The 24,423-nt window shown below is 38.1% G+C and overlaps 1 protein-coding gene across 1 annotated transcript in view; it reads left to right on the top strand.

The window, feature by feature from the left end:
* The window catches only part of NUBPL (NUBP iron-sulfur cluster assembly factor, mitochondrial), a 267,584-nt gene that overhangs the window by 226,725 nt on the left and 16,436 nt on the right, over nt 1–24,423 (top strand). The window contains exon 9 of the mRNA XM_066277680.1: nt 22,187–22,307. Coding sequence (XP_066133777.1) covers nt 22,187–22,307 — 121 coding nt within the window. The remainder of the gene's footprint in view (nt 1–22,186; nt 22,308–24,423) is intronic.

Consider the following 24,423-nt stretch of genomic DNA (forward strand, 5'->3'; position numbering starts at 1 on the left):
GACCTCAGCCCATGGATTAACTTCAGGGCTCTCATGATTCTCTCTCCTACCCTCCCACCCCCCACTCCCCAAATTATGTGTTCACTTTGTATTTGTTTGGCATGGAATGAATTCATAACTTTTATTAAATTATTCAGTGAGACTATAACATGGCTTAAGATCCAGTGATGTAGTAGAATGAATAGACTCTCGGGGAAGCTTTCATAAATGTTTTTCTCTCAGGAGAGCTTCTGAAAAGTAAAAATGGTAGAGTAGTGGGGGTTGAGATGATCCTCTTTGACAAGTACCTCTTCTCGCTTGTCAGTTAGTGCAGAGCTATACGCATGACCAAGACATAGAGCTCAAGATTGGAACAGTATGCTCTTAGGAAAATTGAGGAGCCTGATAAGCCTGTATGTTTACCTTCCAGGTCATCTGAGGGTATTCTCACTACCAGGGGTAGAGTGGTGATCAGAACGTGTTGTGTTATAGGGACAGCTTTTATATGTGGATAAATGAATGATAAAACTCCCAAGATGGTGTTCTGTGTTGTGCATTGTAGCTTAGAAAAATTTTAAAGCAGTGGTAGCCAAATGCCCACCTCGGACAGAAAACTGTCTCAATGAAGCACTTAGTTTGAGCAATGTGACTTCCTATTATGCCCTCCAAGATTAACTGATACAAGTAATGCCTACACAGATATGGGATTTTAAAATATAAATTGACAAAGAGTTAAAGAGAGAGCTGTCTATCAAAAGTTATGAGACCTAATCCATGGCCCTTCTTTCTGGTAGAAATGAGATAATAGGGCCAGTGGTCCGTTACCGCCAGTTCAAGGTCAGAATGGCAGCCATGCTATCAGCATATAAGTCAATACTTAACTTCTCATTCTTTAAGATAAGGGTGGGGCCTTTGTCCAACTCACTCAAAACCATCTAGAAATCCTCGAGGAGAAAGTTTAAAAAAGCAGAAGCGCCTGACCTGTGGTGGCGCAGTGGATGGAGCGTCGACCTGGAAACACTGAGGTTGCCGGTTCAAAACCCTGGCTTGCCTGGTCAAGGCACATATGGGAGTTGATGCTTCCTGTTCCTCCCCCTTCTCTCTCTCTCTCTCTCTCTCTCTCTCTCTCTCTCTCCCCCCCTCTCTAAAATGAATAAAAATAAAAAAAATTAAAAAGTAGAAGCAAGAGCTTTTTGTCTCCCTCCCCACCCCCAGTAAATTATTATTATGTATAAGAAAAGACCATTTCAACTGATGCCATCCCTTGAGGCAACTATGGCTATGCGGCAAGTCCTATATGCACCTTTCTAGTTGGGAGTCTAATGACCATTGCTGCCAAATGCAGCTTATACTGTATTTCCCCATGTATAAGACACTCCCGTGTATAAAACACACCTTAATTTTGGGGTCCAAATTTGAAAAAAAATGTATTACATAGTTATTGAACCCAAGTTTTATTCATCATAAAATTCATACAACTCCTCATCACTGTCAAAACTCCCATCCATTAGCTTGTCCTCATCTGTGTCTGATGGCGAATCACTGTCTTCATAAAATATCTCATCCTCAGTTCCATCTATGGCATTTGAAATGCTACAACCATGGTATAAGACACACCCAGTTTTTAGACCCCAAATTTTTCGAAAAAGGGTATGTCTTCTACATAGGGAAATACGGTATACCTTTCCACCCTTATGTTATTTTCACTTACACGCAGCATTTGACACTTACTGCCCTGCCCTACTAGTCAATAAGCATATAATCTCATAATTGTTCTGGCAGATACTTCTCTAGCCTATAGGACAGAAGGTGGGACAGAGAATCCTATGGAACATAACAGTGGGGAAGAGTGATGGGTGGTCACTAAGTCCAGGTTAGGCTATTGCTAAGTCTCAGTGCCACTGAGGGATAAGGATAAAAGTTGAGGATATCAGCAAGAAATAATATGAAAAAGATTACAAGAGAAGGATCTCAGGCTGCATAAAGCTCATAGGACTAGTGCAGGATTATTTAGGGACTGAAGGAGTTGTTTATGATCAGAAAGCAGTGTTGGAGCCTGACCCGGCGGTGGCGCAGTGGATAGAGCATAGGACTGGGACGCAGAGGACCCAGGTTCGAGACCCCGAGCTCACCAGCTTGAGCGGGGGCTCATCTGGTTTGAGCGGGGCTCACCAGCTTGAGCCCAAGGTCGCTGGCTTGAGCAAGGGGTCACTCTGTCTGCTGTATCCCCCCCCCCCCCATCAAGGCACATATGAGAAAGCAATCAATGAACAATTAAGGAGCCACAAAGAAGAATTCATGCTTCTCATCTCTCCCTTCCTGTCTATCTGTCCCTCGCTCTGACACTCTCTGTCTCTGTCACAAAAAAAGAAAAGAAAAGAAAGCAATGTTGGAGTTTAAATTTGCAGAGTTAGAGTAGTTCTGGTCCGTGTGGTTGGTCATAGACGTGTGGGGTAGAAGTGGAGGAAATGAAAATCATTGGAAAGGTATAATCCCTTCAAACTGGCTTTTTTTTTACATTGCCATATATCTTTTTTTAACCCTTATGCTTTAATAATTTGCTTTCTAGACAGCAAAAATTTTAAATAAATATAGAATATCTTAATCATCTCTTAAACCTGCAGAACAAAAAGAGATTTAGTAATTTTTGCAATGAGAGTGAGAACTTTGCAGCAATGAGCTCTGAAAGCAGTTGGCTAGCCACGATGTAGGCCACATCATATACGGAATTCCAGCTATGGATGGGGTGTGGATTTGCTGACCTCACATACTTCTGGCACTTAAGACGCTTGGAGCCTACGTAATGGTAAAGCATTTGAAATAAGAAAGTGTTCCATAAGTGCAAAGGAGAAATGTTATGCTTTGTTTATACCACTTTATGCCATTTTTCCTGGTTTTTAGTTTCGCTCTATTTTTTCTTCTTTTGAAGTGCATTAGTTACCATGGAAACAGTAGTGTCATTGGAATTCATTGGTATGGACAGAGTTTAGTAATGTCGACAATAACATTCTGAAGTTAATTTAAATGCTTTCTTAAAACTCAAGGTTCTGATAGGGGAAGGAGAAGAAGAGATAAACTATTAAATTCTTTTTTCTCTGCCTGAATGATATTAACTCTGCCAAATCCTTGATTATCTTAGTATTTGTAGATAGACTTTTTTTTTTAAATAATAAAAATTTTTAATCATATACATTTTTAATTGGGAGTACTTTATGTGTTGTGTCACTCTACCCATTTTTGTTACCTTTTTTTACAAGGGAAGCCCAGGCACCTCAGTTTGAAGCCTGTCCCCTACTGTTTGAACTTCTGGAGTTAGAGGGGTTTCACCGTCCAGCCCGCCCTTCTTAGGTATCTCCCTCCCAGTTCCTGAACAGTGTGTTACAGGGTGTTTCCTCTCCTATTCCATCTGTTTGTAAGGGGTCACTTAGTTAATTTTAATTCAATAAATGGTTATTTATTCCACAAATACATATTTACTGACACTGAGTGGCTTCTCTAAGCAAAGTACTGTAATAAGCCCCATTTTTAAAAGATGAGGAGGATAAAGCCTTTTTCTTCAAGTACCTTGTCATCCTGGAGACTAATTCCATTGTGGTGCAGAGCCTTAAATTCTGAGGAAAAATAGAATACTTTCTTCTCTGGGCTATCAAGGAACTCTTTCATGGAAAAGTCATAATATTTTTCATGTCCCTCTAAGTTTACACATGCTGGTCCCGTCCCTGATAAGCCATTGTCAGCTTGGGAGCTCATACTCATTTTTCAAACCCCTGCTCAGGCATTACTTCCTCTAGGAAGTTTCTACCAAACTGCAGAAAAGGCTAATAATTCTCTCTCTGAAACACTTGACCATAGATCTAGTTTGACTCTTATCCCACTACAAGTTTACCTATCAGTCTGTACTAAAAAATGTGAGCTCCTCAGGCCAAGAAAACATGCCTTACCTATCCTTACATTCTCAGTTGCCTGGCATAGATGAGGCAGATGATAGATTCTTATTACACTGACATTTGACCTGGACACATTGCCATCCACAATCTGCTGTTCCCTTTATGCCCAGGGCACTGGCCGCTCTGCTTCCCACTTCCTGCCACAGCCAAGTGGGTTGTCTCCCACTTCTTTGAGATTTCCAAACAGTTTCTCCCCTCTCCATCTTCTGCATGTTGTTTCTCCACCTAAGAAACATTTGCCCTCACCTTTACTATAGCAACTCTTTTGTATCCTATGGTACTTAGACTAAGCATCTTTTTCTCTGGGAGACTTGCTCTGACCCCGTAGAGACTGACCCAGCAATACCCTGTTTCTCCTCCTCTGTAACCATTTTCCGTTTGTCGGTACTGTACTTTGACATCTCTGGTGCCCTGCTTACTGTCAGCCCCGTGAGTGCAGGGACCACTCACCTCCCTCTGTACCTAGAATAAATAGATAGCTGCTCCCTAAATATATACTCGATGAATGAGTGGAGTAGAATTTTCACAGACATACTGGGGGATGGGAGAGGATAGAATTCATTCTGAAAAGAATCAGAAAATTACAAGTTGTGTTCAGAGTTATTCAGTTTGTCTACAGTTAAAGTAATATATATGGGCAGGCGTCCCCAAACTACAGCCTGCGGGCTGCATGTGGCCCCGTGAGGCCATTTATCCGGCCCCCGCCGCACTTCCGGAAGGGGCACCTCTTTCATTGGTGGTCAGTGAGAGGAGCAGAATTCCCATTGAAATACTGGTCAGTTTGTTGATTTAAATTTACTTGTTCTTTATTTTAAATATTGTATTTGTTCCCGTTTTGTTTTTTTACTTTAAAATAAGATTTGTGCAGTGTGCATAGGGATTTATTTGTTCATAGTTTTTTTTATAGTCTGGCCCTCCAACGGTCTGAGGGACAGTGAACTGGCCCCCTATGTAAAAAGTTTGGGGACCCCTGTGTTTGGATGTGTCTATACTAGGCTCAGGTTTAGTCGAGACTTAAACACTGAGCGAGGCTAGGAATTTGGACTTTCTTCTTCAGATTTTTAGAGGAGTCCTTTAAGAATGCAGGATAGGAGGCAAAAGTAGAATAAAGCTTTAGAGTGATTTAATCTGGTGAGGGTGAATAGAAAGGATGGGATCCAGGAGAGTGTGGAGGCAGTGAGGGAGCATTTTCAGTGGTCCAGGTGGTTACAGGGTGTGACCCACATGAGTCATGAAATCAATACAGTGAGAGATATAACCAAACCTTTTAAACAGTTTTAGGGTAAGTTGCTCTCAGGAATAGAAAGTATTATTTCCTAAAGATTTGTTCTCAGTTATAAACACTTATATGTATGTTTATATTGGATCAAGATGTAAAACACCTCTGTTTTCATAAGACAGTTTTAATAAATTGGAAAAAAAACACTGGTATAGGTCATAGTAAGGGTCTAATCTAGAATAACAGACAATGGAAAGGGAAATAAATGTAACTGGAATTTCGAAGGAAGGATAAATAGGCTTGGCAATTGATTATATGGGGTAGGGTGGTAAGAAAAAACAGCAAAAATGAAAGGGATTTTGAGTTATGGGGCCATTAATAAATCTTTTGGAATCTGGTTTCTTGCTCTGGATAACAGTGAACTAGAAATTAGAGGTGAGATTCCAGTCACAAATCCTTTCCCTTATTCTCTGAGGGTTGTGATTTAAATCTGTTTGGCAAGGAAGAGACTGGTAGAGAAAATGATTTGGTGTTGGCCTTTTTAATACTATTCACATCACAAGATGTATGTGGCCATCTCTTCTCACAGAACCAGATTTATTATTTACCTATATATTTGTAGCCTCTTATATACAGATATTTTTTTAGCACTTAGAGAGCTGTGTTCTTTAAATATATAACCTCTTTCATGGTTGTAAATTAGATTACTTTAGAAATTTTATTATAATTTTTATGTAATGGGTTTTTGCTTACAGAGCATTTTTACATAATAGTAAAGAAGGGTAAGCTAAGGAGTCTGAATGCTAGAGCTCAAGTCCCAGCCCTGCCATTTCGTAGCTACATGGCCTGAACAAGTTATTTAGTCCACGCTTCAGTGTTCTCATTCATAGTATGGGAATTACAGTAGTATTCCCCTCAGAGAGCTGAGGGGAAAAATAAATGAAATCATGCACACAGAGGGTTTAGTACAGCGTTTGGCCGACTCTAAACACTCAATGCAATATAATGTCATATAATTAATGCCCATCACAATAACCATTTGAATATTATCACAAAACAGATAAATTTATAAGTCACAGGTATTTATGTATTTGGCCTAGATATTTCAACAAGTTTGTTTATTTGCTAATAAAAACTTTAACAAGAAAATTTAAAAACTTTAGATGACTAGTGTGAGATTTCCTTACTCCTTTAGTATATTAGTTGAACCTAAATTGTTCTCTTCATATAGATTTATTAAGTCGCTAAAGTTATTTACAATCTACAATTCTGCATTATTTAATATAGGCTAATTGCTATTACAGCTGTACCTCAGAATATATAGTGATATAAATGCAACAGCAGTTTATTCCTTGCTCATGTAACAGTACTGGTAGAGGAAGTTGAGATTAGTGACCTTCTTCCATAAAATCACCTAGGCTGGTGGAACCTTTGACATTTTAAAATGTGACTTCTAAGGTCACCCCACCCTTGGGGCCATCCTCATTTGAGCCAGGCAAAACAGAAAGCACAGAAGCATGCACATGGGAGATTTTTAGGACCAGGTCTGGTTGTGATGCACGTACTTCTGCTCACATTCCACTGACTAAAACTCAGCCATGAGACCACATGTCATATTTTTCAAGGAGCCCAAGAGACATGGGTTAGCTATGTGCCCAGGAAGATGAAACCATGGATTTTGGTGAACAGCTAGCTGTCTATGCTACAGTTGACCTGGCAGCCAATACAAGGTGGGGCAAAAGTAGATTTATGGTTACTCATATGCAAAATAATACAATTAATAAATGATAATACAAGAATAAACTCCTTGTGTTTTGCATATGCACAACTATAAACCTACTTTTCTCAGCCCTGTATATTAAAGCCTAATGCTGGACTAAACTTTTTCCTTATAGGTAATTCTGATAATACTATAACTATTTCATCCTTGCAAATAATTATCTATTTTATGAAAGCATTAGAAATTTTGTTTTTCTTGTGGTTTGCTTTTCCTGCTGTCTAAAAACAAAAAACAAAGAAACAAAAAATCCTGCAGTGGTCTTGAACTTTTTAGCCTTTACTTGTAAGGGTTAATATTATATTGTCTTCTAAGAAAAATTACGTGATCTTAGAACCTAAAATAGATGATTCTTATCAATGTTTTCTTTCTAGTTTCCATTTTTATTACCAAAGACCCTACAAGTTGTTCTTAGTGATGAGGATCAGAACTGTGATGCATTATTTTTCTGGCTGAGGAACCGCTTATGGCGGTTGGTTATCTGTTTGGACCAGGAGTTCTGCACCTTCACCCTTGAATGCTTTCAAAACACATGTGTTTGATACCAGTCTTGGAGCTTCCTCAACATCTAGTTTGTCTGTTTTATCCCCCAAATCCTATTTTATTTAATAACTCAAGCTTACCTGCCTTAAAAAATGATTTGCAAATAGGTACTCTTATGTGAAAATAGATGCAAGTGACACATTTATTCCCTCCTTTTCATCCTTGAGCGTAGTTTTTCCTCTGTGATCAGTAAGTAGTCTTGCTTGACCCTCTGGAAAGTTGAATACTTCTGTTGTATTTAAAGAATATTTTGGCCCTGCTGGTTGGCTCAGCAGTAGAGCATCGGCCCTGACGTGTGGAAGTCCCAGGTTCCATTCCTGGCCAGGGCACACAGGAAAAGCGCCCATCTGCTTCTCCATCCTTCCCAATCTCCTTCCTCTCTACCTCTCTCTTCCCCTCCCGCAGCCAAGGCTCCATTGGAGCAAAGTTGGCCCCAGCGCTGGGGATGGCTCCATGGCCTCCACCTCAGGCGCTAGAGTGGCTCCGGCCACAACACAGCAACACCCCAGACGGGCAGAGCATCGCTCCCTAGTGGGCGTGCTGGGTGGATCCCAGTTGGGCACATGCGGGAGTCTTGTCTGACTGCCTCCCTGCTTTTACTAGGAGTATATATTAACTGGTTTGCACATGATATATTACATGTGGCTTCTTTCTTTACAATTTGGTAATCCTTCCTATTTTTTAAAAATGACTATTCCTCAATGATAACTTTAATAAAGACTAGGTAGGTAGCATTCTTCATCTTAGCCATAGTGACAGCTCATGAAGGTGTATGCTCCTTTGTGTCTTTCCTCAGACTCTCAGAAATCCATGCTTGTTTTAAACCAGAATACTGTTCTGCATGGTTTACATGAATTAAACTGATCTAACCCTCACAACAACCCTGTAAAGTAGATAACATTTTTTCCATTTTGCAGATGGGGAAACTATTGTACAGATAGATTTAATAACTCACCTAAGGTGAACTCATCCATCTGGTTAATGGGCCACTGGCATCCTATCATAAGCAGTCTGATTTCTAGAACCCACATTCTTAATTGCCATTTTTGTGGATTATCCAGAGTTGAGGTTTAGTAATATGGCCATCATGGAATGTCACAGGATGAAATATACCAGGGAACAAGACGAGTCTCCCTTAAATTTGATTACCAGTGGGATTCTGATTGTCTAGGTGGACAAGTGAAGACAGGAAAGTGGTGGGTTGAAAAATGGGAAGGAGTTAAGGGGCCCCGGATTCTATTGACAGTCAGGAGAGCTCCAATGAGGGTATTAAGGGGAAGGGGAGTTCCGTGGCCGGGAGAAGGGATTGAAGTCTTAGGCTCAACTGAATCAGTAAATGGTGAAGTTGGTTTTGTTTATGTCTTTTCTTATAACTGCGTTTTAATTACTATGTTCAAACACCCTCTAGTCTAAACTGTATTGATTCATCAATTGTTTCAGGCCTCCTAGTTCCATAAACAAAATCCTCTAGTTCACTTACTTCTCATCTTGTTTGGTGACTTCCATATACAAACCAGTGACCCAGCTAGTTTGAATTTTGGCTCTGTTATTTACTAATCTTGGGACCTTGAGCAAATAATTTAGCTCCAGTGTTTTGTGACTCATCTTATAGATCACTGTGGTAGTTAAATGAGATTCGATATACAGTCTTAGCATAGACCTCAGCACATGGTAATTGGGAAGTGTAACTCTGAATGTTAGTGTTATACTGGTAGTTTATAGAGATCATTATAAAGCCTCATTTTAGAATTCAGGGCATAGAGAAGTTGAGATACCCTCATAGACCCAGAGCTAGTTGATTGGTTCCTGACAGGAGCAAGTGCAAGCCTGCCCAGTCCTTGTTCTTTCCATGCCAGACTTCTTCTGAAAGAAAGAAAAGTTAAGAACACCCGTGTCATTTTGCAAAATTATAAAATCTTTATACATGCTTCAAGGAATATACCAAATGGTGGTTCAAGGATAATGTAGAACTGAAAAGCACTTCTCTTCAGTTATTATTATTTGTTCTCTGTTTAACAGTGAGTTTTTCCTCTTTGTTTTTTCTTAAAGCATAGCTTTTTATCCTTGTGGCAGGTTCCAGCCAGCAAGAATTTAACCTGATTGTAACCTTCAGAAATTGGATTATATAGTAGCCTGAAATTTTTGCTTATTACTTACCTGAAACTGGGTTTAAAATGCCAAGGATAAATTAAAATTGGGGTCTTTTGAGTCTGCTCCATTCAGTCATTTAGACACAAAAAGCCAATAGTTCAGAGCAATGTTGATATTTCAAGAGAGTCAATTTTTAAAAGTTAATAACAGAAGTACCCTTCTGAGCCAATGATGGATTCAAATAACATAAGAATAACATATAAAAGGTTTGTGGTGGCTGATGTTAAGCAGACATGTAGCATTTTTTTTTCTTTTAGTAAAACTAGCTGAGGTAAAAAGAAAAAAGGATCTTATACTTTGAGGAGACATTAAAATCTGATTGAGCATGCTTACAGCTGCAACTCGATGCTATTATGTAAATTAAGCTATGGCAAAGCATCTGTTTTCTAATGTTTCTGCTATAAAATGATACAAAATAGCTCTACACTTTACAGACAGCTTAGCAATGTATATTCACATGATATAAAACCTTTTTTATAGGGCAGGGGTAGGGGGGTGGTTATGTGAAAATGAATTATTTTAACAGAAGAATTTTTATCAACGAAATAGTAATATAGATATTGTAATATTCTTTCTTATTATATTAGCTGCCCCTGTTTGAAATTCATTGATTATAGAGAACTACTCTTTAATGAAATAGAGAAGTGTTTCTAATCTTTATAATGCTCGTCTCTCTTTTAAATTTTTTCGCAGCTAGCCCCATGTTTTGAAAAAGTTATCTGCTACATAGTCTGAATACTTTATTAATAAGTAATTTTTCCTCCTTTTTAATTAATTATGTGTGTGTTTGACTGTTGTATGAGCTTCTAAACAGAAGATAATCCACATGAGTGTTATCAGAGTAATGTAATTTCAACTAAAAGCAAAGAAACTTTACAGTTTATCCGTCCTGAATAGTTCTGAAGGTAAATGTTTCTTTCTGTTCATTAAAAGAATATTCAAATCACAGACCCCAGTAGTGAGTATTGTTAGGATCTTAAAACAATATTAGGTAGGAGAACTACCAAAGTAAGTTCTGTAGCTAGAGTTGGTCCACAGCAGCACTGGTCAATAAAAATACAGAGGTAAAGTTAATCTTAGTAATATACTTGACTCAGTATTTTTTTAATGTTTATTTTATTAATCTTAGAGAGAGAGAGAGAGACAGACAGACAGACAGGAACATCAATCTGTTTCTGTATGTGCCCTGACCGGGGATTGAGCCAACATCTTTTGCACTTTGGGATGATGCTTTAAGCAGCTGAGCTATCTGGCCAGGGCGACTCAGTATATTCAAAATACTATAATTTTAACATGAAATCAATATAAAATTGAGACTCAACCAACAAAGGAATTGTATTTTAAAAATACTAGGAATTCTTAAAATTCAATAAGAAAAATAACATAATCAGAAAAAATGAACAAGAGACCTAAACAGATACTTTACAAAAGAGAAAATAATCAAAAAACATGTAAAAATATGCTCAACGTCAATAATAATCATGCCAATGCAAATTAAAACTATAATGCAAAGGAGAGCTGGGCACAGAGTTAGGAAGAATGAAGACAAGCTGTCATGCTCCTACAGCTCTGCCTCTCTCACCACCTCTGACCGAAGGAAACCTTTAGAGCAGGGGTCGGGAACCTATGGCTCGCGAGCCAGGTATGGCTCTTTTGATGGCTGCATCTGGCTCGCAGACAAATCTTTAATAAAAAAAATAATAACATTAAAAATATAAAACATTCTCATGTATTAAAATCCATTCATTTCCTACCGCTCATGTTCATGGTTGCAGGTGGCTGGAGCCAATCACAGCTGTCCTCTGGGACAACACCACATTTTTACTGGATAATGCGTAAGGTACACAGGTCGTTCGTTGTATGGCTCTCATGAAATTACATTTTAAAATATGTGGCGTTTATGGCTCTGTCAGCCAAAAAAGTTCCCAACCCCTGCTTTAGAGCGTAATGCCTGTGGCCCCGAGGCCATTTATCCACCCCCACCACACTTCCGGAAGGGGCACCTCTTTCATTGGTGGTCAGTGAGAGGAGCATAGTTCCCATCGAAATACTGGTCAGTTTGTTGATTTAAATTTACTTGTTCTTTATTTTAAATATTGTATTTGTTCCCGTTTTGTTTTTTTACTTTAAAATAAGGTATGTGCAGTATGTATAGGGATTTGTTCATAGTTTTTTTATAGTCTGGCCCTCCAACGGTCTGAGGGACAGTGAACTGGCCTCCTGTGTAAAAAGTTTGGGGACCCCTGGCCTAAGGCCAGAGGTAGATTTAATGGCGGGCGCACTAGGTGCACACCCTGGGCCCTGACTGCTGAAGGGCCCCACAGAAACCCAACTTTACACTTTTTCTAATGACACCAATTTTGATGTCATATTTGCAATTTTAACATTAATAGTATATCATATTTTTTACTTATTTAAAAATATGGTTAACATGTATTTTTATTTTCCCTGTCTATCTTTTTATTTAAGGGGCCCAATATTTTCTTCTGCACCCAGGACCTCAACCGACCTTAATCGGCCTCTGCCTAAGGTGTCAGTCACCTTCACCTCCCAAACCTCATGTCACTTTCCTTTTGGTGAACTTGAACCAGAGCCACACAGTGCCCAGTATAAACAGACTGACATTTGGACAGTGCAACACAGTGAGATATAATAACACACTCACCATATTTGCTAAAATGAAAGAAGACTGATGGTATCAAGTGCTGGTGAAGCTGTAGCAAAACCGGAACTCTCAGGCTTTGCTGGCAGGAGTGGAAATTGGTAGAACCTCATTGAAAAACTTTGGCATTTTTTACTAAAGTTAAAAATGTATAATTTAATACTGAGCCAAAAACGACATGTACAAAAACATTAGCCCTGGCCGGTTGGCTCAGTGGATAGAGCATCGGCCCAGTGTGCCAACATCCCCCAGTCAGGGCACAGAGAAGAAGTGACCATCTGCTTCTCCTCCCGTTCCTCTCCCCCTTCTCTCTGTCTTCCCCTCTGGCAGCCACTGGCTTGATTGGTCCATGCATCAGCCGCAGATGGGAGTTGCTGGGTGGATCTGGGTCAGGGCGCATGCAGGAGTCTGTCTCTCTATTGCCCTTCCTCTCACTTAAAAAAAAAAAAAGATTCCTTATTTTCCCTATGGATGTCCAATTAAGATGCAGTGTAAGATCATCTCCACTGTAAGTTAGTGACATTCATGTAGGAGTCTGCCCTGTGCTCTCTGTTTTGTTCAATTACATTTTTAAAGCAAATTCGTATATGTGTAGAAAGTTCTTTTTTATTTTATTTTATTTTTTAATATTAATTTTAATAGGGTGACATTGATAAATCAGGGTACATATGTTCAGAAAAAACATCTCCAGGATATTTTGACATTTGATTATGCTGCATACCCATCACCCAAAGTCAAATTGTTTTCCGTCACCTTCTATCTGGTTTTCTTTGTGCCCCTCCCCTACACCCATCTCCACCTCTCCCTCATGTCCCACCCTCCGCTGTAACCACAACCCTCTTGTCCATGTCTCTGAGTCTCATTTTATGTCCCACCTATGTATGGAATCATAAAGTTCTTAGTTTTTTCTGATTTACTTATTTCACTCAGTATAATGTTATCAAGGTCCATCCATGTTGTTGTAAATGATCCAATGTCATCATTTATTATGGCTAAGTAGTATTCCATAGTACATATATATATGTACCAAAGCTTTTTAATCCACTCGTCCACTTACGGACACTTGGGCTGTTTCCAGATCTTCGCTGTTGTGAATAATGCTGCCAAAAACATGGGGGTGCATTTCTCCTTTTGGAACAGTGCTATGGTGTTCTTAGGGTATATTCCTAAAAGTGGGATAGCTGGGTCAAAAGACAGTTCAATTTTTAATTTTTTGGGGAATCTCCATACTGTTTTCCACAGTGGCTGCACCAGTCTGCATTCCCACCAGCAGTGCAGGAGGGTTCCCTTTTCTCCACATCCTCGCCAGCACTTATTCTGTGTTGTTTTGTTGATGAGCGCCATTCTAACTGGTGTGAGGTGATATCTCATTGTGATTTTAATTTGCATTTCTCTAATGATTAGTGATGTTGAGCATTTTTTCATCTGCCTATTGGCCATCTGTATGTCCTCTTTGGAGAAGTGTCTATTCATTTGGAGAAGTGTCTATTCATTTTTTTTGCCCATTTTTGGATTAGATTGTTTGTCTTCCTGGTATTGAGTTTTATAAGTTCTCTATAAATTTTGGTTATTAACCCCATATCAGACCTATTGTCAAATTTGTTCTCCCACTGCATAGTTTGTCTTTTTATTCTGTTCTTATTGTCTTTAGCAAAAGCTTTTTAGTTTGATATAGTCCCATTTGTTTATCCTGTCTTTTATTTCACTTGCCCATGGAAATAAATCAACAAATCTATTGCTGCAAGAGATGTGAGAGCTCACTGCCTATGTTTTCTTCTAAGATGCTTATGGTTTCAAGGCTTACAATTAAGCCTTTTATCCATTTTGAGGGTTTTTTTTTGTGAATGATGTAAGTTGGTGGTCTAGTTTCATTTTTTTTTTTTTTTTTTTTTTGCTGGTAGATGTCCAATTTTCCCAACACCATTTGTTAAAGAGGCTCTCTTTACTCCATTGTATGCTCTTACCTCCTTTGTCAAATATCAGTTGTCCATAAAAGTGTGGGTTTATTTCTGGGTTCTCTGTTCTGTTCTATTGATCTATATGCCTGTTCTTATGCCAGTACCAAGCTGTTTTGAGTACAATGGCCTTGTAGTATAACTTGATATCAGGAAGTGTGATACCTCCCATTTTATTCTTCCTTTTCAAAATTGCTGAGGCTATTTATGTTCTTTTTTGGTTCCATATAAATTTTTGGAATATGTGTTCTATATCTTTGAAGTAAGTCATTGGTATTTTAATTGGTATTGCATTGAATTTATAAATTGCTTTGGGTAATATAGACATTTTAATGATGTTTATTCTTCCTAACCATGAACACGTTATATGCTTCCACTTGTTTGTATCTTCCTTGATTTCTTTTATCAGTGTTTTATAATTTTCCGAGTACAAGTCTTTAGTCTCCTTGGTTAAGTTTACTCCTAGGTATTTTATTTATTTTTGTTCCAATAGTAAAGGAGATTGTTTTCTTAATTTCTCTTTCTGACAGTTCATTATTGGTGTATAATAATGCCTCTGATTTCTGAGTATTAATTTTATATCCTGCAACCTTGCTGAGTTCATTTAACAGGTCCAATAGTTTTTTGACTGAGACTTTAGGGTTTTCTATATACAATATCATATCATCTGCAAATAATGATAGTTTTGCTTCTTCTTTTCCAATTTGAATGCCTTTTATTTCTTCTTCTTGTCTGATTGCTTTGGCTAAGAATTCCAGAACTATGTTGAATAAGAGTGGTGAAAGAGGGCACCCCTGCCTTGTTCCTTATCTTAAGGGGATTGCTTTTAATTTTTGCCCATTGAGTATGATGTTGGCTGTGGGTTTGTCACAGATGGCCTTTATCATGTTGAGATATGTCCCGGTGTTCCCACTTTGCTGAGAGTTTTGATCATGAATGAGTGCTGGGTTTTATGAAATGCTTCTTCTGCATCTATTGAAATTATCATGTGGTTTTTCTCCTTCCTTTTGTTTATGTGATGAATCACATTGTTTAATTTGTGAATATTGTACCAGCCTTGCCTCTCCAGAATAAATCCCACTTGATCATGGTATATGATTTTTTTCATATATCGCTGGATCCAGTTTGCTAATATTTTGTTGAAGATTTTAGTATCTATATTCATCAGGGATGTTGGCCTATAATTTTCTTTCTTTGTGTTGTCTTTGCCTGGTTTTGGAATCAGAATTATGTTTCCCTCATAAAAGGAGCTTGGAAGTCTTCCTTCCTCTTGAATTTTTTGAAATAGCTTGAGAAAGATAGGAGTTATTTCTTCTTTGAATATTTGGTAGAATTCACTTGTGAAGGCATCAGGCCCAGGACTTTTGTTTGTTGGGAGTTTTTTGATAACTGCTTCAAGATCATTTGTTATAATTGGTCTGTTTACGTTTTCTGATTCTTCCAGATTAATTTTTGGAAGATTGTATGTTTCAAGGAATTTGACCATTTCATCTAGGTTTTCTAATTTTTTGGCATACAGTTCTTCATAGTATTTTCCTACAATATTTTATATTTCTGTTGTATCAGTTATTTCTCCACTCTCATTTCTAATTTTATTTATTTGAGTCCTCTCCCTTTTTTTCTTGGTGAGTCTAGTTAAAAGTTTATCGATCTTGTTTACCTTTTCAAAGAACCAGATCCTGGTTTCATTGATCCTCTGTATTTATTTTTTAGCCTCTATGTCTTTTATTTCCACTTTGATCTTTATTATTTCCTTCCTTCTACTACCCCTAGGCTTTACTTGCTGTTCTTTTTGTAGTTCTTTTAGATGCAAGGTCTAGTTGTTTCTTTGAGCTTTTTCTAGCTTCTTAAGGGATGCCTGTAATGCTATGAACTTCCCTCTCAGGACTGCTTTTTCTGTGTCCCATAGATTTTGAGTTGATGTATGCTCATTATCATTCATTTCTAGGAATTTTTTTTATCTCTTCTTTGATCTCATTTTTAACCCATGTGTTATTTAATTACATGCTATTTAGTTTCTAAGTGTTTGAGTATTTTTTAGTTTTTCTGTTGTGGTTGATTTCTAGTTTCCTGCCATTGTGATCAGAGAAAATGCTTGATATGATTTCAATCTTCTTAAATTTGTTGAGACCACTTTTGTGCCGTAACATGTGGTTTATCCTAGAGAATGTATCATGAGCACTTTAAAAGAAATGTATATCCAGCTGTTTTAGGATGAAAGGTTCTGAAGGTATCTATTAAATCAAGTTGATCTAGTGTGTCCTTTAAGTCTGCTGTTTCTTTTTTTATTTTCTTTCTTGAGGATTTAGCTAGTGATGTTAATGGGGTATTGAAATCCCCTACTATTATAGTATTGCTGTTGATCTCGCCCTTTAAATCCATCAAAGTCTGCTTTATATATTTAGGTGCTCCTATATTAGGTGCGTAGATATTTATGATGGTTATATTTTTCTGTTGGATTGCTCCCTTTATCATTATGTAGTGTCCTTCTTTATCTCTTACTATAGCCTTTGTTTTAAAGTTCATTTTGTCTGGTATAAGTATTGCTACCCCAGGTTTTTTTTCATTTCCATTTGTATGAAATGTTTTTTTCCATCCTTTTACCTTCAGTCTTTGTGCTTCTTTTGTTTTAAGGTGTGACTCTTGTAGATAGCATATGTAAAGGTCCTGTTTTCTTATCCACCCAGCTACCCTATGTCTTTTGATTGGATCATTTAATCTATTTACATTTAAGGTTATTATTGGTATATATAGTCATTTATTGCCATTTCATTCTTTAAAGCTGTATTGCTCTTTTGCTCTATTCTTTTCCCCCTTTGATCTGTTTACCACAGGCCCCTTAGCATTTCTTGCAGCATTGGTGTGTCTGTAATGATTTCATTGAGGTTTTTTTTGTCTGGAAAGCTTTTTATTTCTCCTTCAATTTTAAATGATAGTCTTTTTTTTAATTTATATAAAATAACTTTTAACACTTTGCTGTCTATCCTTCTAAACTTTCAAGACATTTATGTACATTTATTTATTTATTTATTTATTTTTGTATTTTTTCCGAAGCTAGAAATGGGGAGAGACAGTCAGACAGACTCCCGCATGCGCCCGACTGGGATCCACCCGGCACGCCCACCAGGGGGCGACGCTCTGCCCACCAGGGGGCGATGCTCTGCTCCGGGGTGTCGCTCTGCCGTGACCAGAGCCACTCTAGCGCCTGGGGCAGAGGCCAAGGAGCATCCCCAGCGCCCGGGCCATCTTTGCTCCAATGGAGCCTCAGCTGCAGGAGGGGAAGAGAGAGACAGAGAGGAAGGAGAGGGGGAGGGGTGGAGAAGCAGATGGGCACTTCTCCTGTGTGCCCTGGCCGGGAATCAAACCCGGGACCTCTGCACGCCAGGCCGACCCTCTACCACTGAGCCAACCGGCCAGGGCTTAAATGATAGTCTTGCTGGATAAACTAGTCTTGGTTGTAAGTTCTTGTTCTGCATTATTTTTAATATTTCTTGCCATTTCCTTCTTGCCTCAAGTGTGTCTGTTGAGACGTCAATGTCATCTTTATTGGGGCTCCTTCTTAGGTGATAGCCTTTTTTTCTCTAGCAGCTTTTAATATTTTCTCTTTATCACTTAGCTTTCGTATTTTAATTATGATGTGTCTTAGTGTAGATTTCTTTGAGTTTCTCATTAATGGAGTTCTCTGTGCTTCTTGAACATGTGAAACTTTTTCCTGCCTCAAATAGGGAAGTTTTCAGCTATGATTTGATTGAAAAAAGTTTTAGTCCTTTATTCCTTGTCTTCTTCTTCAGGAACCCCTATGATGTGGATGTTATTTCTCTTCATGTTGTCACAGAGCTCTCTTAGAGTTTCCTCAGACTTTTTGAGTCTCTTTTCTTTTTTCTGCTGTGCTTCCATCCCTTTTTTTTTTATCTTATCCTCTAACTTGCTGATTTGATCATCAGCTTCATCCATCTTGCTTTTAATTCCTTCCATTGTGGTCTTCAATTCTGATATTGTATTTGTCATTTCTGATTCTTTTTTATTATTTCCATTTCCTTTTTTATATTTTTTATCTCTTTGTTTAGGTGTTCATAATGACCTTATATTGTTGTTCTAAGATCTTTGAACATCCTAACAATCATTATTCTAAACTCTGCATCTGGAAATTTGGTTATATCTGACTTATTCAGGTCCTTCTCTGGGGATTTCTCTTGATTCATTTGGGTTGCATTTTTCTGCCTGCCCATTTTGTCTGTGTATAAGAAGTGTGTGGCCACTGGAGTCCAATGGTTGTGGCCTCTTTGTTCCCTAGGTGTGGTTTGTCTGTAGGCCCACCACCCTCTGCCGCTGCCTATGGCATTCAAGTATAGGCATTGCCGGTGCCGGCCTGCTGCGGCCTGCTGCGGCTGTTGCTGCAGTTTCTGCTTCTCCTCCATGGGAGGGGCTGTATTCATGTGCCTGGCTCTACAAGCCTCAGCCAGTCTCGGCCTTCGCCCCGCCCCTGCTGGTGGGGTTGCATGCTGCACAGGGTCCACAAGCCTCTGCACCAAGGGCAGGGGTGAGCATCTTTGTTCAGGTGCGGGTCTCTGCCTGGTCCCTGGCTTCCGCCCCATCGCAACGGTCAAAGCCGGCTTGCATGTCGGGCCGCTAGCGTCGGCTCCGCAGGTCACAGGTCAGGTGAGGCTGTGTGCCGGTGGGCCTTTGCTCAGCAGTGGATCTTGTGGGAAGTTCTTAACATGAGGGAATTCTAGAGTTAAGTGGAGTTAGTTTTCTGAAGATAATCTAGGAAGCAGGATTAGGGTATTTACCCTTAAACTAGAAGTTACATATTAGTAGTAATAGAGTCAAGTTTAGTTGTCCAAACCTCTGAATTTCAAATATGTAGATGATTATTTCCAAATCTTTTTGATTGTACATCCTTATCATAAATGATGCTTGAGCATATATTTATTATTAATAAATCACATGTAGTATACATATACTACTGCATTAATATGTTATTTTCATTATAAAGCACATAAAAGTGGAATTACAAAAGAAATCATTGAAACATTGAAATTTTAATATTTTTACATATATATATATATATATATATATATATATATATATTCATTCAACCCCCCTCAGCACTTTTCTTATTCTGGCACTTAAGATTGATAAGACAGCCTCTTGGAAGCTTGCTGGTAAGTGATAGAGGGAAGATAATGAGGAATTAGCACATAAGGCCTCTGCTGAGATGTGGCACAAGTTTTATGTGCTCACCTAATTACAAAGAAGAAAAGTCCTAAAAATCCTAACTTTGTGCCTAGGAGGAGAACTGGAATATTTTAGCACCAAAAACTGTCCCTCTTAAATAACTGATTTCAGAGACTAGAGCCCTGAATTTGTCTAAGACACACAAAGACACACGTCTTCTATTTTCTTCATTCCATGTTATTTTTAAAACCCTGCCATTCTGAGAAATAAGTCTGCGACAACTACAGGATACCATGCTGACCTTCCAATTCCTTAAAGGAGACAGGTGTCCCTACTTCTGTCTTGATTGTCTTACTACCTCTCTCCTTGTTTTTACCTGCTTATTCTTTAAGTTTAATATCAAATATTTCCTCAAGGTAGTCTTCAGTGACTCCCATGGTAGATAGTCTTCTCTCTTCTGCACTCTCATAATACTCTGTTGCTTTGCTTCCAGAGCAGCTGTTCCAGTTTTTAAAGTAGATAAATCTGTTTCTCCAGTTAGTGTGCAAACTCCAAGGGGCAAAAATTGAGCCTGTTTAGCTCCCACTGTATGTGCTGCTTTTGTTTAGCCCAGTTACTGGCATAGAATAGCAACTCATTAAATATTGAGTTTGGTTATAGTTTTGTTTGTGACATTCATGTGGTCCCTAGAGAAGATGTGTTTTAGACATTTATACAGTCCTTAGAGAATAGTTCGATACTAAGAAGTTAATTACACAAACTGCAAATTCACTGTTGCTCCATGCTTTTCCCATTCTCTCTGGATTAGAATAACCCTTACCTAGATTTTCACTTTGTTTTTCCTTTTCCGTTTTTTTCTCTTTTTTTGTTTGTTTGTTATTTTTAGAGAGCAAGAGAGAGAGAGAAGAAAGAGATAAGGAGCATCAACTTGTAGTTGTGTCACTTTAGTGGTTCATTGATTGCTTTCTCATTTGTGCCTTGACTAGTGGGCTCAAGCTGAGCCAGTGACTTCTTGCTCAAGCCAGTGACCTTGGGCTCAAGCCAATGACCTTAGGCTTTAAGCCAGTGACCTTTTGGGCTCAAGCCAGAAACTATGGGATAATGTCTCTGATTCCATGTTCAAGCCAGTAGCCTTGGGTCTTCAAGAACCCTGGGATCCCAGCATCCCAGGTTAACACTCCATCCAATGTGCCACCACCAATCAGACTCCTTTTTCCATTTCTTGAGTGATATTTTTGTGTTTAACTTGAAAGTACTACAGTCAGGGGATATATCATATTTAACATAAATGGCAGTAAAACTGTCCAAGCAATGAATGTATTATATAGACATAATGAATAAACACATAACTTGTGTGCTATTAAGGTATGTTTTCTTTTAGCTTCTGGAGATGATACTGAATTACCAAAACACAATGTGATTTATTTTTGTGATACTCTGCATCAGCAAAAGGACATATATTAGATACATAGAAAATGCTTACCTACATATTTATGTCCCTCACTATTTGTCTTCATTTACATGTGTTATGGGAAACTAGTCTTTTCTATTTCTGTTTTCAGAAAGAATAATAAATATGGTCACTTTCTTTATATACGTTCCATTGTGAACTGTTGGTGCTATTCTTTATTTAATCTACATTGTTCTAATAGAGATATCTCCTATAATGATCATCTTATAGATGGAATTGATAGGATGATACAAATATTGTTTTCTGTAAGCCTTTGATAGTTGTTCCCCAGAGGAAGACTGTTTCCTATCAATAAGGAGTGAGATTAAAAGGAACATGAGTAAGAATTATATTTGCAGAGCCTGTCTGTTTATTCAACAAATGTTTATGAAGTTACCTATTTTATGCCAGAAGCTGGTGAAACTCAGTAAGAGAGGGACACTGTCTATAAGGTTTTAAGTTTTTGTTTCAAGTTATAGCATTCTGTTAAGAGCTGAGTTGCACTCTTTTGCCAGCTGTGTCAACTTTCTCGCCTGTAGAATGGGGATGGTATAATGCCCATTTATAAAGTCTGTATGAGAAGTAAAGGAGATAGTGCATGTAAAGTACTATCCCCTTGCCTGTTATATACCATAGTCAGCACTCCATAGATGTTAGCTGTTATGTACCATGAGGATTTTTCCACAGTTTGCCACTTAACTATTTACTGTCCTGTGTTCCTTTTGCTTATTTTTCCATATTCTCATCAAAACTAAATTTCTGAAACACTTCTGATTGTGCAACACTACCTCTCCAATATCGTCTTATCAACTTTTAAAAAACTTTTGCAGTTTTCTGTTGTCTCAAAAAGGAAGTCTTAAGTACAGGGAGGGCATTTAACACCTTCCCTGCACCCCGACCTTCTGTACCAAAGCAGCTTCTGCATTAGCCCCCCACTCGGTTGTGGCCCTAAGAGGCCAAACAAGTCCTATTCCACGGGCTTGTGCTCCTCCTCTGCCTAGAATTCCTGCTGAAGACCTCAACCTCTCTTCCACCCTCAACCTAAACAAACTGTCCTTTGTGGGTAACTCACAGATTCCCTTATTCTTCCCAGACAAAATGTTTTTGATCTCTTCATTTATATCTTTTTAGCATTTATCACATTATTAAAATTAATTACATGTGTCTTGCTCTCCCACTAGCTTCTAAGTTCCTTGAGAGCAAAAACTATAACTTATTCATCATTGTATCACTAGAACCAGTAGGCACACAGTAAAAATATTGAAATAATGGATGGAGATTTGGTTTAATTTTGTTTTGATTTTAATGTGTTTTTATTATTCTAGGTTCTGGGCCTTGTTCAAAATATGAGTGTTTTCCAGTGTCCAAAATGTAAACACAAAACTCATATTTTTGGTGCTGATGGTGCAAGGAAACTAGCACAGCTCCTTGATCTTGATGTTCTGGGTAAGATCATAGAATATTCTTTTGCAAAGGAAATGGGAAAATGGAAAATAGAGATCTGGCATGGCAATGAAGAGTGTCTCAGAAATGATGAATTGCTTTCAGCTTTGTGTTTTAAATTAAGTTAGTATAGCACAGTTCTATTTGCTAACCTTTATTTGGCTTTTTTAACACTTTATGAGCAGAAGGCTTTTGAAATGAGGTTTGTTTGGCCAATTTTGATGCCTTCTGCTATCAGTAAAAACTGCTTATATAACAACTTGAACTTAAGAATAGAGTTTTGTGGTCTGAGTACTGGGGTTTAAAGTCCATTTTTAAATAATGGTCATCAGTTTGTTTGCTAAGTTGAGAACACATCTTAGTATAAACAATATATATGAAAATACTTGTTCATTGTGTTGCAGCAAACTTTGGAAGTGCCACATCTTGGTACATGTGAAAAAGTGCCTTCCTGATTAGTTCTGAATTTATCACTTCTTCTGCTCTAGAAAGACATTATTTTCTGTCCTCTGTAATCTTTTTATATGTGTTTGCTATGTGTAAAGTGCGGCACCTGAAATTTACATTATATGTACTATTCATATTATGGAATTGAGGGATTGATTAGTATTATAAGGAGAAGTAAAATCATGTGTTAGGTGAGCAAAACACAGATTTTGGATAAAATATGATTAAATAAAAAGCAACTTAATGAACCTTTTAGGAAACATATTTTGGTATCTTACTTACTGAATAAGTTTCTGTTCTGGGGAAGGCAGATGCTAGATGCTTGAGTAAGGGAGTCATGAACTTAATTATTAGTTTTAGGTAGCTTACAATTAAGATCCCTTAGCAATCAAGTAATTTTAAAACATTTTCTATTATAATTACATTTCTAAAAGTTGATGTTAAGTGTATTATTGTTATTATACATTTGTACTATAGCAACCACCACAATATTAGGTGAATACTAATGATACATTTTGATACATTGCTATAATTATAGTCGCTAATTATATTCTGAAACTTTTTCATTTAACTAACCTAGAAAGTTTAATTTCTGAAATCTGCATAGTAATATAACAGATTGACATTCACTCATATAATAAAAAAAATGTGTAATTATAATGGCATTATTGAATTATGTTAACAATATTATAATTTCCTAATTCATAGATGGGTGATACAATTTTCTAAGTCAGTGATTCAGAATTTGAAACATATCTCCTAGAGCAGTGATTTTCAACCTTTTTTGAGCCGCGGCACGTTTTTTACATTTACAAAATCCTGGGGCACACCACCTACCAAAATGACACAAAATGACACTCTAACACAGTACATATTATACATATAGTTAATAATATAGTTTCTAAATGTATTTATACTCACACCTGACCATGTCTCATGGCACACTGGTTGAAAAACACTGTCCTAGAGAAACAACCTCATGTATAATGGTTACTTTTTAACCAATAGCTCATCAATGTATAGTTACCCTAAAATATAATAGTATCAGCAAGACTGATTACTGATCACAGAAACTGACTAGTTCTAGCTATACATTCCTATATCAAACAGTGTTATGGGAAAAATAATATAGAGTTCCAATTCAGGGCACATCTCCTTTTAACTCAGTCCCAGGGGCCCAGAGGCAGCTCCTGTGAATTGCAGCAGGCGCTCCCATACTGAACAGGTTGGAATGGGACACTAGGAGCTGAAATAAAACAAAGGGCTCTCACAGCGATGGCCTCCTGACTGGTTGGAGCTCTCAGGCACCCTTATTTGTCTTTTACTGACTCTGGCTGCCTCAGTTTATTTCATCTGTTGGGCTGTGTTATAAACTTGGTAGAATGGCTCTTAAGAATTTCATCCATGTTTATCTGCAGGGACAGTTTATGTGTGGTAGTTAAGGTCTCAGATCATTTCACAGAAACTCCTACACCTCATGTCTCTGAAATATGCTCTCCTTTCCTTCGGACCGACCCCGTCGGAGATCCTCTCCAAGGCTGGGCTGCTCCTCAGCACTCTCTACTCCTCTACTCCTCTGTGTCCTCTGTACACAGCTCTTAGCCCACTGCTGCTCTCACTGTGCCTCCTATTTTCTAACAAGGGTTTCCTCTTTTTTGGTTTACTTTGCCTA

Source organism: Saccopteryx bilineata, chromosome 4 (assembly GCF_036850765.1).
Source record: "Saccopteryx bilineata isolate mSacBil1 chromosome 4, mSacBil1_pri_phased_curated, whole genome shotgun sequence".
In the NCBI taxonomy this organism is placed as follows: domain Eukaryota; kingdom Metazoa; phylum Chordata; class Mammalia; order Chiroptera; family Emballonuridae; genus Saccopteryx; species Saccopteryx bilineata.